Source organism: Colias croceus, chromosome 3 (genome assembly GCF_905220415.1).
Source record: "Colias croceus chromosome 3, ilColCroc2.1".
Taxonomy (NCBI): Eukaryota; Metazoa; Arthropoda; class Insecta; order Lepidoptera; family Pieridae; genus Colias; species Colias croceus.
In genome coordinates, this window is record NC_059539.1 from 5,639,417 (window position 1) to 5,655,722 (window position 16,306).

Here is a 16,306-nt window from a genome sequence, read left to right on the forward strand (position 1 = left end):
ACACGTGTGCTCGGCATACACCTTAGAGCATTTTACCATATTGCATTACTTTACACAAAGTAATATATTTAATTAAAATCATGCTTGCACGAATTTTACTTCGTTACTATAGATACACAGTTCCATAAAATAACTAAGAAGCCAACGCCTCCTAATCTTTAATCACAATCCCGCTAGCTCCCAAATCCCATTTTAGACAAGCAACATGTCAACAAACAATTGTTTGTACCTATTGATTCATTTTGTTCGACATTGAAAAGGGTGTAAACTGCTTTATATTATGTACAAACAAGGGACCAATAAAAAATAATTTATTAACTTGTTACTACTTATTAAATTATTAAGCTGGCTATTAATAAGTTACATAACATTGCAAACAAAAATAATAGTTCGTTACGATCCGAATAAACACAAGATACAAAATTTATTATGAAATGAATCAAGTAAACTTGAACGGTCTCTCTTGTGTGCACAAGTAACCAATTTATTGTATAGAGCTTTTGTTTCTTGCGAAGTATCATTTTGCAAGCTTACATAAGAGCAATATTATTTTTAATGATTAAATCAAACGCAGTAACTTGAATACATTTTTCTAATTCTTCTTTTGTTTTTACTCTTTTATTGTAGTTCGTAAAACCTTACTCATTGTTGATATACCCTTTATAAAATGCCAGCTTTAAATCCTAAATAAAGCTTCCTAAGTAACTTGGAAAACATCTAGTTTTAAAAATCTTTCAATTCATGGACCGTTTTATATTTACGTAGAAAATAGGAATTGCTAGGTAAAGAAACATTTTTCCAACAATAATGTTCTAGCTGAGTAAAAGTGCATCTTTTTATGCCCTTTCAAAGTCCCTGTGGATTTTAAAGTGGGATGCCTATAGCTTTCCTTTCAAAAGTTTAACTGCGACTTTCTTTTTATATCTCCGCTTCAATTTCGCAGCGCAATTTATATGCACTTTGTAGCGGTGGCTCTTCAAAAGCGCCCTACCAGGGCCGTTTATTCTTGAAGAGTGCTGCTCTTAAATGTCGTTTTTCTACCAGAGATGTGTCTTGATGACGGCGTTCATACTTAATGAGCATCCAGTATCCGGCGGGCGGTACAACACAAATTGCCAACTCTTTAAGAGGCCTGCCGTTTGCCAACAACGTGGCAGCCCAACTTGCATGAAAGAAGCTTCCGACCACGCGATATTGTTTGCTGCTGGAATGACTTCCTTTAACTTCTTGCAGTGTAAAGTTTCATACTAAAACAAACATGCAATCTACGTGTACTGATATTCAATGGGAACCTAAACCACCGCCTTAGAAAAGCTTTAGCTAAAACAACTATGTGTATAAATAGCTAGGAGGAAGGGCTGCCTCGGAAACAAAAACTGTCTATCGTCAAAAGTCATTTGGCGTGTTATAATTAATATGCATTGTGATGTAACGGTTTCCTCCTCAAGAAGAACGATAGAAACTATAACAAACCCAAGGTTTTGAAAACTAATTTTATGACTTGTATTGAATCAGAGCCAAATCTAAACATGGAAATAATATTTTTAATCGGTCAAATACATTTTAAACTGCACATAAAAATTGGAAGCAGACGTTAATGAATTAATAAATTATTATTATTCTGAGAATAAAATTCTACGACTCTCGGTGTAGCAATTAATGATACAAGGAACATGATTGACTTCAATAATCTTGGCACAATATCTCAGTCACAACATACGTTGGTGTAGTCAATGGCACGCATGTTCGTCGCCAAACGGCATTTGTTGAATAACTCACAATTGATTATTTTCAAACTGTTGTACGTATTGTACGCTGAACACTACGTCGTTAACTCTTGAACGTCGGTGATTAATATATTTTCTATTATGGCAATTGAAGTCAGCCAGTGCACAGGCTACGAAATGTATTAATAAAAAAAGACAACCGGTATAAACAAATTCGTATTGTTTCTGATAAGGAAATATTTCTCATGCATATAATATTTTAAAATTAAGTGATAATTTAACTTAATGTGCAATCCTTACTACTGTAAAAGTATGGAAACCAGACACCAACCCACAGGTAAGTTTGAAAAAAAAATTGTTTCTACTAACTAATATTACCAACTTTTAAAATAAGTTCATTACTTAATATCCTTGTTTAAAGCTTTGCATATTATTGATCCGTGCAACCTGCATCTTATATTCAAGATATTTAATTCAATAAAACGTAAATTTAATAATTTCTCTAAGTATTTTTGAGCAACTTTGTAGTATATAGACAAAGAGGTAAACATATTTTTTTCAAGTTGATAATTTGTATATTACTCTGATCGACACCATTTTCAGTTTTCATATAAGCATGTTTTTTTGCATTATTTCTTGCAATCGGTATCAACAATAGCAGGAAGTTACTTTTTTCAGATTTAAATTCAACATTATCAGTTCATTAACAGTTGAGCAATGAATACCATAGTATATTATGTCTCATTCTAGAATATAATAACTACCTAGAATCTAGATAGAGATATCATAGAATAGGTACATTTTTTGTATTGTTTTTTAATAATAAATAATATTGAGTAAATATTGAACACCACTGACGTTACATAATATAGAAATTGTTTCTAGATAAATCTAAAGTAGGTTTAAGAATCCTCCGAATTGTGTAAAAAATTATTACTTATAAAGTGTTCCAATTCTTTTTTCCAGACAATTGTCAAGTGAACCTTTCACCGCGAAAATCAATAAGATTTGATATTGGATGTCCCAAAACGTGAGTAAGTATAGAATAAAGAGTTATATAACCATATATTTAGTAAAAATACCAAAAATACTAAAAATATCCTATCATATTTCAGCATCCAGAGTGACGAAACGAAAGAGAAATGTAAACTAAGAGAATATTGCCCCACTTTACCTACAGCTTCAGAATTAAAACAATACCTCGCTATTGTCATTTGCGGTAAGCAATTAAATATTAATTATTAGTGTTATTTCAAACCAAATATTAATTAATTATTAGTGTTACTTTAAGACATTGAGTAGCTCTTAAATTTTATTAAACTCTTAACTCAAACCTTAATTTCAATTACATCGGTAGGCGAGAAACTTTGACAGGTTGGCCAATTGTAGAGGCTCTACTCGCTTGTAAGCCTACTTCGCCATATTTAAGGTACGAATCTTTAAGAAAAGAAAGTTTCTGTCTGTAAATATTCTCGTACAAAATTTAATTAGCTTATTTCAATGAAACTTATAACATTGAATATAAACGTTTTAGTTAATTAATCTGATAGGCACTATTACACAAATATTTTATTTGAATCATTTAGTGTTTTAAAGCCACAACACAACAAAGATCGTTATTGATTTTCATTTAGTAAAAAATGTAAAGCTTGAACAACAGCGAATATTAAAGACGCAAACGCAAACAAAGTCTTTAAATTAATAAACGTAGTCACGCCTTATGATTGATTACATTGGTACACATTCAATAATTTTTCAAGTCACACGAAACTAAAATAAGAAAAGAAGAATCGAAGTCCCGTCATATGTCCAGGATGAAAAAAATCACAATAAAGGCGTATACACGTGTAGAGAATGGCTTTGTAAGGTGTATAATTTTAGAATACTGCGAAGAAGGGCTGAAAACATGAGCCTCATTTGTAATGTATCTGACTTATTGGTATAAGGCAGGAAAACATTATCAAACCTTTATCTATATATATTCAAACTCGAAGAAAAATGTCACTTTTCGATACAAAATTTCATCATGTAAAACCAGTCCAATAAATAATTAATAATTAAGTTTGTAAAGATAAAATAACTGCCTTTTATTTACTTTTAAAATCATCGACAACGCAATGAAATCGTGGATTTCAACTTGCTATAAATAAAAATGTGTGAAATATGAAATGGCGAATCTGAGAATGAACAGTGAACACCACTATGTAGCCGCAGCTCTCGTTTCCGTTGTCGCCTCCAACAAATTTTGTTTCCTTATTTTATTGCACAGTTGATATGAGTGCATTTACCCATGTCCCTGTGAAAGATATGTTGAAAATTTAAAATTTTATTTGCATTTGCGTATGATCAAGTGTGATCAATCGTGACATATTGGCCTTATTGTTAGCAGTAAAAGTTTATTTAGCGTCGTTTAAGTTTTCTCAAACAGTACTCGTACAGCTACAAGATTTCTAATATTCATACAAAAAAAATAAGTGATATCCTTATCCACAAACCGAACTTACAAAATATTTTAAAATAGCTTCTATTTCCTGTGTATTTATTAATAGGTGAATATTTTGAATTTCAGGTCTATCGCTTTGGGCAACATCATGGTTTATTTTTGGCAAAGTGGTATTACCGGGAGGTTACATTTTCAACATGGCTGCATTAGTGCTTACGGGGTACATATTCGGCCACACTTTAGAGAGATATACAAAAGTGAACGCAGTTGTCGGTATGGTCCTTGTTGGGACACTGAGCAAGATTTTTCTACCCATCAATATTCTTGGAAATGATTCTGCAAATATTCTTGACTATCATTTAAGGTAGAGTAATAATGTATTAATTCAAAAAGGAATTAATATGGACATAAAAAGGAATTTACTGCCATTCTCACTTAAAATATTCAGACGCATTATGTCGAGTTGCTTTTCCGAATAATTATTATTATTAAAAGCGATACCGTTCTTGTAATCAGGAACATTGGCACATTTTAATTAATGTAATCTTTCACGTAGATACTGAGCACCGAAACCCAAGAAATTAACTTATTTTAAAAAATATTTCGTATGTATACTCTTGGATTAACTTCTTAATTTTTCTTCGATTTAACTAAACGGAAAGATACATTTAAGAGAGAGTACATTTGCGTGCCTATAACTTCAAACAATTTAATGCTCTTAACAATTTTATTACAACCTTAAACAAAGCAAGTAAAAGAAAAGAAAAATTCAGTTAATAATGTTACCGAACTTTACAGGAATGTAACTCACCTATAATCAAGTTAAAGTTTTGGAACATGTTTTAGGAGAATTTATCCAGTAATTATTTTAACCAAGGGCCCGTTGACGTGGAACTGGGACTACATAAAACACAATTCAGTGAAAGTTTTTACATTGGCCACGCTTCCTTGGATCATCGAGTGTTTGTCGACGGCCTTCTTTACTTTTATTTTTCTCGAGTTCCCTTGGTACTGGGGTAAGTGAAAATCGTTAACAAAATAACCTCGTTACTACTAAGCGGCCACTCGCCATCAGATTCATTAAGACTATGAACTTAAGTAAATTGAACGCCGTAAAATGTTAATTTCTTATACCAAAGAATATTAAAAAGATTAGCTAAGTTACAAAGTAGGGGAATATATTCTGAAGAAAGCGTCAATTTTGAGCAAGCACTATATTTCGATATAATTTTCACTGCAGCACTACAAATATAGATATAATCGCAAAAACCATTTCACACAAACTAACAATTAAAACTGAGTTAGATATATTTATATTGTACATATTATAATAAATCTGTAGAAGGGTCAATTCTGTACATTAAAATATTGAAAAAATAAATAGCAGGGGGTGTTACCGGATCGATACCAAACCCAAATATGTGATTGAACAAATTTTTGTCTGTCTGTCTGTCTGTATGTGAAGACATCCCATGAAAACTAACGGTTCGATTTCGATGAAACTTAGTATAATTATACCTTATTATCCTGGGCGTAAAATAGGATATTTTTTATCCTGAAAAAATACGCAGAAAGAAAATTAATCTTAATTTTTGAGTTTTATCCATACACGTTGTTCTGTAGAACCGCGAACACACCTTGCGTATTATTATAGGCCTAGCCGTATTTGGGTTCAATAGATTTTTATAAGATGTCATTGTCAGAGTTACTCAAAATGGGGAAATAAACCATCCACGCGAAGACCGACATCCGCGCGGACGGAGTCGCGGGCGGAAGCTAGTCTGAAATATAAATTAATACAGTTGAAATAAATACGAACCCAGCTCAACACTATCAGATTTCCTTTGTTTAAGTTGAATAGCATACAATATTATTTATACTGATATTTATCAATAAATTCAGGTTTACATCTCGGGGCGATATTAGCATCGGTGTCACCAGCAGTAGTGGTCCCAACTCTAATATCATTTGACGCCAGAGGCCTCGGAACAAAGAGTAACATAGCTTTATTAGTTGGCAATGCTGGCGGTCTCGATACAGCATTCACTGAAGGAATGTTTGGAGTAATCAACAGCGCTATATTTTACGAATCCGCCCCCGAATACAGGGTAGTGAAGGTAAAATTCAATAAAGCACTTACTTCTAATACGTTGAGCGTTTCAGATGGCGACCTTTCTGACATTTATGAGGAAAGTAGTTAATAGCACTTATCATTGATTTAGAGACAACGTGCCTATGTTACCGCTCGGTTTTTAGCACTAATAAGAGTAAGTATAGTGAGTAAAGACACTAATTTTTTTTACGCTTGTATGAAAAATATCTAATTAGGAACTATTTAACAATTTATTAAGTCACGCAAAATTGTTTTGATTAAGCAGCTATTTAAATTATATCAAATAAAATTCAGAAAGAAAAAGTTAATTACGTTTTGTGACATCTGACATTTTTAACATCGCCTATACATTAAAAAAATAATGAACGCTGTAAAAGCCCTCAAATTCATGTTTACGATATCCAACATTCAGCAAAATAAACATGCTTTTGTATTATAAAATATAAGGAGACGGATGAAAAAAGAGGATCAATTATAGAACAAGTATTTCTGTCAAGTCGCTTAGAAATATTAAAGAGCTTTTATATTGAATAGCTTTAAGTGATTATAAAAATTGCTTTATGAAATTATTGGTTCTTTTCCTATACATTGCTTGTTGAGTACGATTTTGAATTGTATATAAATAATTACATAAAAATATCAATGACAAAATTATTTTCTGTTGCACATTGTTTTAAAATATTATCAGGCTTTTCTAGCTATATTCGTCGGCATCGTTTTGGGCATAGTGTGGGGCGTGCTGGCAGATGTTTTGCCAGACCACGATGATGTATATGCAGCGACAATCCGCAGTTTACATATTTTCGCAGGAGGGCTCCTCATCTCATACGCTTGTGGATATTTTGGATGGGGTGGAACATGTAAGTATGACGAATGAATCGGTAATGCTCCAATTTAATCTGACCTGCTTTCTACTATATTTTTGGCAAAGGCATGGCGTTTAGTTCAATGATAACCAACGATAGATACGTGATCTCAATAACTAACTCAGGTAGACTGTTTGAATAGAAAAATTAAAGAGAAAGCATAGAATATGCACCATGTTATTATAAATCATTTTATAAGGCACATTACCTACATTTTAACTTAGTACATCAAGTACTTGTTACTTACAGCAATACACAGGCTGGGCCTACCAGAGAATCTTGTTCAGAGAAAACATTTCGGGTTCGCTATTAAATTTCCTTACAAAATTTATTGTGATAAAACTTAGGTAAAACCAAGTAAGTAAATAAAATTTTCTTAACTTTTATTACATGATACTATTTATTATTAATTAAATACATTGATTAATTTAAGAAATTTGATAAATCAATTGAATTATATTTTTATTGAAATTTCCTATAGAATATTTCCATCTAACCTTACTAGGTCGTTTACGAAGGTACATTGAGCCTTTCCTCGCATTATACATATATAAAAATGATAATCAGAGTTAGCAGACTATATCAAAAAGGCATCTGATAATTTCATAAGCTGAATATTAAAACTTAAATTTTTAACAACGAAGCTCATAAACAAAAAGAAACTCGTATAAACTTACTCTCCAGTATGAGGCAACTTTATCAATTTAATGTTTCATTATAAAGCGATGTCGATAGTTGCCGGGGGAAAAACTAATTTAGCCACAATGTAGCTCTGGAATGTCCAGGTGACGGTAAAAGGCATACCGTACGTGTTCAGCCTTTTAACTTGCGCTCCGACACATTGACACAGCTGCACTCAGTTAAACTTCATTGCGTTACCTTTATGCTTTTTGATTTCAACTCACTTCCAAAAGGAAGAGATTCTCAATTGAATTGTTTTTCGTGTTAGGGTTTCACCGATTTTGGATTCATTGACAAGTTCTTTTGCATTTCACAAAGATTTTTCAGATCTCTTTTATGTTTTACGGGTCTTTGTGTTTAGGTTATATCACTGGTTTTGATCTTCATTGTTTTTATTGGAGGTTGTATCGACTTTTATAATATTGCTGGCTTTCAATTTCGATTTCATTTTGCAGTTGAAATAAGGATTATTTCATTTTGTAATATTTGACTAGGTGTATAAAAAAATAATAGAATAAAAATTCTTTATTGACAAAAGATTTTACATTTTGAAATATTGAAGTCTCTGACTCCCATACTAGGTAAAAACCTGTATGTCAGAAGTCAATATCCGATTAGTTTAAATATTTATTCGGTTTTTATAGATAAAAAAATTCGATACGAGAGCTTTTTATTTCTCATATACCTAAAACCTTAAAGCTTTATTTGCAGTATTTACAGATTATTTCACCATTTATTTCACACAAGCTTAGACATCATATATTACATTTTTCTGTAATATGCTAAGTTTAGACATCATAAATTACATTTTTCTATCATATTCAAGAATAGTTCCAGTAGAGTAGATTCCACAGAAAGCTGACGTTAGACCGAGGTAGAGCTGACATGCAGCATCTACACTCTTGTAATGTTATGACGAAACTGACTCGAATTTTTACTATTTTTAAGTTTATTTTGACATTGCTTCGAAGCTTATATTATGTAGAAGATAATAACTATCTACTACTTTCTAGATAATAGAATATACAGATAGAGTTAATGTAGGTGGGGAATGGGTATATCGATAATTTTCTGTATATGAACCAATACATTATTTTGGTGTTTTGAATTCATTTTTTATTACTAATTACACTTTCTTAAAGTGAAGTCCCATGTCCCCTAGTGGGGTAAGGGGCAGATGCATTATACATCTGTTTCACTGATCGATTTTCTTTAGGGACAAGTAGGTGATTAGCCTTTTATGTCCTACCAGACCAAGACCACGTCAACCACTGTACCAAGGAGGCGGTCTTTTTATTACACTTTCTTAATTTTTAACAATTTAATCCATTAAAACGAGTAAAACGATTAACAATCTAAAAATATATCTATATTTATAGATTTAATCAAAGAACATAATTAATATAATATGTAATTTATCGCAAATTCAGATCGACTTCACTATTTGTTCTTTAATTTAATGAATACCCATGTTTAATATTTATCTTAATTCAATCTGCGTTCTTTATATATACCGTACCTATAAGTTTGCCTTAATTATTTATATATATTATTTGTAAATAAATGTATGTCAATAACAATCATGTATAAAATACGCATATTATTGAAGCCTGCATATTATATTCATTTAACAAACTGTTCTGAGTCCAACATGCGATTGTTTTAATGAGCTCAAGTGTTGAGAGCATTACATTTGTCTCTAATTGTCGAGGACATTAATTAACCTTCACTTCAATTACATTCAATCGACAAATTTATTATAAGTGAAACAGCATTATTGCTCTCTGTGTGGAGATGTCTTACGTGGTTTCATGTAATATAAGCTGAAAGTAGAATTAGTGCTTCAATTTGTGTTACTTTTAATGTATGATGTAATAATAAGCGATATTGCCCATAATGTTTTAAAATAAAATGATTTATGTTATTACTGTGAAGCATATATTTTTAGTTTTAAATTTTTGCATTTAATTCCACTGAACGTTATTCAAGGAATGGCAAATGGAAAACCGATATATTTTGTGTAATGAATGGCTTTGCTTCCGATTTCAGTATGAATGTGACATTTATGTACGTAGGCGTTAAATAATAAGGTCAGAGGTAGAGCATTTAGGTAAATAATGAGTCCATGTCATATTACGTAATTTGTTTCAGCTGGAGTAGCAATAATGGTATGTGCGGCGGCGGCCGCAACTCGTTGGGCCCGCCGCGGTTGGCCCCTAAACAATAACCCCGTCTCTGAAGTCTATAAATTACTGTGGAGGATATTTGAAGCTATGCTTTTCACGCTGAGCGGCTCTTTTTTTGAGGTAATTATAATGGTATAAATAATTCAAAGAAATATAAGGAATCACACAAATGTTATTCATATTATGTTTGAAACAGTGTAACAGGATTAACGTCAAATAAAGTATCAACTATACTAACACTCTGTCTGGAAAAGTGACATTATTCAACAAATTACGCGACGGAAAAGTCTCACTATTCCTTCTTCACGTTTAGGGTGTATAATATATATCAGTATGCAATGTAATTTTAAATTCTAACCTTACATTACATTTTACAAAAGTTTAATTTCCCTAAATAGGTACCTCTCTATACAACCAAATTTATATGTAGCTCACGTACGGTTGATATAAAGGTTCAGTTATCTTTCCTCAAATTTAGTTCCATTCAATACACATTGTATAAATAATTACGTACCTATACAATATCTACTAACAAGATAATTTGTGATTATTTGAGATAAATTATATATTTATATATTGTTGCGATAACATTTGTTAAATAAATATTCCTATTATAGTATATTCTATTAAAGATTTTTTGTTAATTTGTTAAAATAACAATTGTAGCATGTCTCAAATATAATAATATACCTATATCTTAGTAAGTTGGCATCAAATATACGAAACACTTTTAAAAGATCTAAGATAAAATACGTAAGACGATATTTTCAGGTAAAAAATACCAGTGTTTTGATTAAATTATGAGGCGTGTACATTGTACAATCTACATGTACATGAGACATACAAATAGCGCCCGGTACGAAACATCTGTCAGATACCTTCTCCAGCTTTGCAGGAGCACTTTTGCTTCAATATTTTCAATCATAGCAATTTTGCTCGTCGCTTCGAACCCTACCGATTTTGTGGGACACTTTTAAAATGTGTGAATCTGTACGATATTTTAATATTTTTGCGGAGATTTAATGTATGCTTTGTTTTATTTATGTTAGCAATTTCATTACGATAACATTTCCCGATTATACCTATACAGTATATAACAGTTCTGGATTAAGCCCATAATTGTAATTTGATATGGAGATCTTATGTTATTCTCTATGTACCTACGAATATATGAAAAAAATAACTCTACACGGAGTTATACAGTCCATAAATAAATAGTTGCCACAGGCTCGATCTCCTGCGGAAACTAAAAAGTTATACCTGACAGGACAAAGAAGGACGACTCACCAGCTAGTAATGAAAATCGATCAGTGAATCGGACGTGAAATATTTCTGCCCCATACCCCAAAATAAATCTTCATTTTATAAGTGCAGGGTCTCAATAAATTATATTTATTCAATATTATTAACAAAAAACTACTAGGTACCCCTTCTTCGTGTGCTTATTGTAACTGCAAGTGAAACTTCCTTGGGCGCGTTGAGAGTAAAATTCTGGTCATGGTCCTGTCATGGCAATATCGTTACGTCATGCAGTAAGGCGACGATTTTGGTACATATTTGAATCTTGTCAAAGAAGTTTCACTTCTGACACGTATGCTCGGCATACATGCTCTTTTTATTTTTATTAATCTTCTTGTAATGTTTCATCTTTGTTTAGATATCCGACTTAGATGCGCGGGAATTTGGTCTGATGGTGGTCTGCATTTTCTTGGCGTTAATTCTTCGATTGTTAACTGCATTTTTAATAGCTCTATCAAATGAATTGCCAGTGAAAGAGTGCATATTTATAGCTATTACTTGGATTCCAAAGGCTATAGTTGAGGTGAGAACATAATCTAATTATCATTTATTTGAATTGTGAAAATTTGCAGAATCCAGCGATAAAGTCTTTTTATCATAAGCTTCGACGCATAACTACACGATTCAACATTGTTTTCTATACATTCTTATTTATTATTTGCGAATTGTAGGCGAAAATATAAACAGAGATATTATTTATGTACCTAAAGACGCATTGTATTTCACGTTCATTGCATGTAATGTATAGAACACAATATCAAGACAATGCTACCTTATATCAATTTGCACTGAATTCCTGTCAATTTGTTCCATTGAAGAAGTTCACGTCGGCGTCACCAGCACTAATATTACTTTCAAGTGATTCTCCTTTATTAACGAGTAAGACCTAATAATATTGTCGGTTCGCCGGCGGTCTCTAGTTTAATTCACTTTGCGTCCACACGCTCGCTCTAGTAATCTGGCTAGGCATGCTCCAAAGCTCTAACAAATGTTATGTAATGTACACGTTAAGAGCTCCAGTTAACTGAACTTCGTTTAGTGGAATAATTTAATTATTATTGTTGAGCGTCGCCCACATTTACCTATAGCTAAAGTAAAAATACCTATGATTTTCTTAGTAAGTATGTATAACACCATAGAAAGTTACTCAATATTTAATGGAGAAATGGAAAATGTCAGTTAAAGTCACTTCCGAATTTGTAGGTCATTAATAATTCGATGCCTTCGCAAACTTTAGTGAACCTGGATTATGGCACCTACGCGTTGTGTTGGTCCGAAGAGGATGTAGATAGTGAAAATGATATTTAGTGGAAATATACAGTTCAGCATTTATCATAAAATTCAAATATTCAATATTTCAGCATTTATCATAAATTTCCATTTGTCACATCAACCTCGAACGAATTTTCAACTATAGAAAAATATGATCCAAACATAAAAAACATTTTAATAAAATAAATTCATTCGCAAATGGATTATATCAAAAGTTAAAAACGGAAGCAATATTTTGTGGTTAGTTATCCTCTGCTCAAATAGTTAAAAATTAAACAACTGAATTTAAAGCACGTTTTAGTCAGTCATAGTAGTTTGTTATATTGCGTCTATTTCTATATCACACATTTGAATATTTTATGATTCTTAAAGTATTTAAATCTATGTTATGCGTGCACAGAGAAGTATGGAACACTCATGGTTTATGTTTTATAAAAAAACAGTCATAACATTTGTATTTGTAAAAAAAATCATTAAAAAAACCAAACACTTCCCAAATGTATTGTAATATTACACAAAATAACACAACATTTGTGTTATGTTGTGTAATACCAAACACAAATATTACAACAACCGAAGGCATTAAATTGTAGCAAAAGTAATTTACTTAAATTTGCTAAGTTTAAGCAAATTTTTAATTTGCTAAAACAAATATTTGTGTAATGTTTGTTTTATTTATGTAATAACTACCATGCATTTGATCCACACACACATAATACGTAGGTACCTACAATGTTTATGGTTACCTATGGTTGAATTTCGACCACTGAGCGACTATAACAAGAATTTGTACTTTATGGCACTAATTACACTTGTAAATTAAGTAAAAGAGCTACAATGAAAGTGTATAAAGTTGACGAACTCTGTTACAAATGGAACGTATTAAACAGTGCTTTCAGTGCATTAGGGTTAGTGAGCGGTGCATCAACTTGTAAGAGATTGAGATTAGACTTAATGACGCGCCACTGCGGCGGCGAAGGATGGTGCTACTCAAGTAATTTGCTAAATTGCATACCCTTTATTTTACATTGTAATAGCGGGAACTCTTTGTAATATTTAAAACGTATTCGTAAGGAATATTGCTTTTGTAAAATATTTATGTACAGGAGACAAAGATGCGTGAATTGGGTCATACTTGCTTCTCGGTCCTTATTGCAATGTTGCTGTTGATCAACACCTTCAAAGAAGCATTTCTCTGGTCTTTAAATTATATGTTTGCTATTTTTTTTAAGCTATTGCATAGCTTCTGTCGCGGGCCTTGAGCGCGGGGACCGAATCGAGAAATTCCGTAGCCACATATTTTGACTAAGGTGTAGAGTTTGTGAAGTTAGGCCTTGTAGAGTTGGGGCGTGTAGTGTTAGAAGCTTGGCTCTACATGAGATCTGATAACTTTTTGACAGTGCGAGTCATATGGGCTCGTCTTGGCAACATTTTACATGAAAATGTTTTTGGTGGGATTATTTTATTCCGATTATATTGCGACATATTATGCAAAAGAAAATTTTGACGGACTTACCCAAATATATTGTGAAACTTGATAAAATAATAAAACATACTACTACAAACATCTCGATGCGTTTATCACTATCAATTAATTATCAACTATGCAAACACTGCGACACTACCTACATTAGCCAGATTTTAATCATGAGCACACCTTGACGTGGCCTTAAATAAACAGTACATTATGAACACGAGCGTATTTCTTTGTAAATAATGAATATTGAAGTTTGGCTTAAAAGCCATAAAGTAATTTCTCTCGCTACACATAAAACTATCTAGAAATTTAACAAGCACGGTAGCTGCGGAATTAAGATTATTTACATTGTTTTAAAAATTGTTGTGGTGCAAAGGTGTAAGGCGTAAGCGCTTTAAATGTTATATCGCTTTATTTAACTAAAGATATTATCCACATATATTTTATAGAGATATTTTCCTTTATATGTAATACTACTTATAAATTTAATTTATTTAAATTTTCATAAATAAATAAAATGTATACAATATATAATAAAATACAAATATTTGAAACGATGTTGACTGATAAAAATAAAACAGCAGATATAAATATTAAAGTTAATATTTTTAATATTTTAAGTGATTTCAACAATTTCATGAATCATGAAAATATATTAGAAACTAGTTTAAGGAATTATTAGGACACCTTTGCGATTAAAGAGATGATTGAAAAATTATCGGCTTGTTCCTATTATAAACTTTCCGTGTATTATAAGCATATAATGATAAGACAAACCTCTATCATGAAAATATAATGACCACAATAAAATACATCACATATATTTCAGTGAGATATATTTCCAATTTTATTCTTTGTGCATCGGTTGTCGATAATAATAATCTTATATTGAACTAATAAATGACTTAAATTGTGTGAAAAGATTATTTTTGACATTAATTTAATAAATACATCTCTGATAAAATTGATATCCTGTATGAATATTGTAAAATTTAATCTTGCATATTATTTATTGGATTTAATAACATTTGATATTAGTTGCCACAGCTGATTTGTATTTTATGTTATTGTTAAATAATTATTTGTGACAAATCTTTTAATGTTACATTTTCAGGCTGTATTAGTGCGCGTCGCTTCTGATTCTTTGTGGAAAGAGGGCACCACAGATCATGACAGAAAAATAGCAACACAACACTCAAATATGATTATTATAGCAATATTATTAACGACCACAATAGGATCAATTTTAACCACAGTTATGGGACCAATTTTATTATCACCCTATAGCGGAGTTGCTCCGGAAGGTACTGGACATCTAAAGATAAAAATAAGGCGTTTTGTTTGACTACAATAAATGTTTAATACTTAATCTACTGTTTAATAAAAAAAATACTGGTGTAGGTATACATTCTACTAAGTTAGATTTTTGTTGAAATAATGCATATTTTATGTACTGGCCAAAATTTATTTTCCAAAGTTTATCGACTTTTATATTTATTATTTACAAACATTTAAAATGTAAAAGTAATAGAATAGAAATGATAGAATAGATATTAGATAAAAATACCTAATAGAATAGATATTCATTGAGTGTTGTTTTTGTACAAGCATATCGACTGTCTCATAAAGTAACTGGTGGAAATAAAATGGCAACAGCAAAATTATAATGATCTGTTGTATTCTTAATGGAGAAATGTATCGTTGAATAATTAATATTATTTATGATTAATGATTATATCCATTAATTTATTTATCTTTTCCAGAACTCGTCAGTCGGCCTAGATCGCCGTCAACGGAGTCAACGCCTTCGAAGAGATCTCAACAATTAGATTCATTTCAATATATAGATATGCAATAAAATGTTGATATTATTAATAAACAATTTTATTATCTGTGACTTTTTTCTTTAATAATTGTCTTCGGTCATTTCGGTCAATGAACTTTTCTCTCAGACCCTAATTCAACCTAAGAATTCAACCATTACATACAGAATTTTATATAATAGTAAATATTATTTACTGTAGCTATCTACATTATCAGCAATTGAAGCCTTAATATACATATTGCTTTTATCTTTCAAATATTGATGAATAGCAATAAAACAATCATATATTATTTATGTTAATAGCAAATCTATTTATAGATATGACGTTGACAAATAATCATATTTGATTTTAAAGAGATTATTCCGTTTATCTAAATTAATACAGAAAATTGTTGTTCATCTGTTTGTTCAAACGAA

The 16,306-nt window shown here is 31.2% G+C and overlaps 1 protein-coding gene across 2 annotated transcripts; it reads left to right on the plus strand.

Annotated features, from left to right (window-relative positions):
* The first annotated feature begins 1,736 nt into the window (after window positions 1-1,736).
* Window positions 1,737-15,957, plus strand: LOC123706384 (sodium/hydrogen exchanger 9B2-like). 2 transcript variants are annotated; one of them, XM_045655636.1, is made up of 11 exons: window positions 1,737-2,064; window positions 2,694-2,757; window positions 2,843-2,946; window positions 4,297-4,534; window positions 5,017-5,186; window positions 6,073-6,287; window positions 6,972-7,143; window positions 9,982-10,136; window positions 11,674-11,838; window positions 15,179-15,368; window positions 15,828-15,957. In XM_045655636.1, exons 1-11 carry the CDS (start codon window positions 2,013-2,015, stop codon window positions 15,920-15,922), a joined length of 1,620 nt encoding a protein of 539 aa, XP_045511592.1. In that variant the 5' UTR covers window positions 1,737-2,012; the 3' UTR covers window positions 15,923-15,957. The 2 variants fall into 2 exon arrangements, with proteins under 2 accessions (XP_045511592.1, XP_045511593.1); XM_045655637.1 differs by having other exon boundaries at window positions 1,738-2,064; window positions 2,694-2,761.
* Window positions 15,958-16,306: the final 349 nt, after the last annotated feature.

Bases quoted from the DNA above. Each gene is read 5' to 3' on its own strand.
- LOC123706384 (XM_045655636.1), top strand. From the start codon at position 2,013: ATGTGCAATCCTTACTACTGTAAAAGTATGGAAACCAGACACCAACCC. The intron at 2,758-2,842 runs GTGAGTAAGTAT...ATCATATTTCAG, and splicing joins GATATTGGATGTCCCAAAAC to CATCCAGAGTGACGAAACGA. The intron at 5,187-6,072 runs GTAAGTGAAAAT...CAATAAATTCAG, and splicing joins CGAGTTCCCTTGGTACTGGG to GTTTACATCTCGGGGCGATA.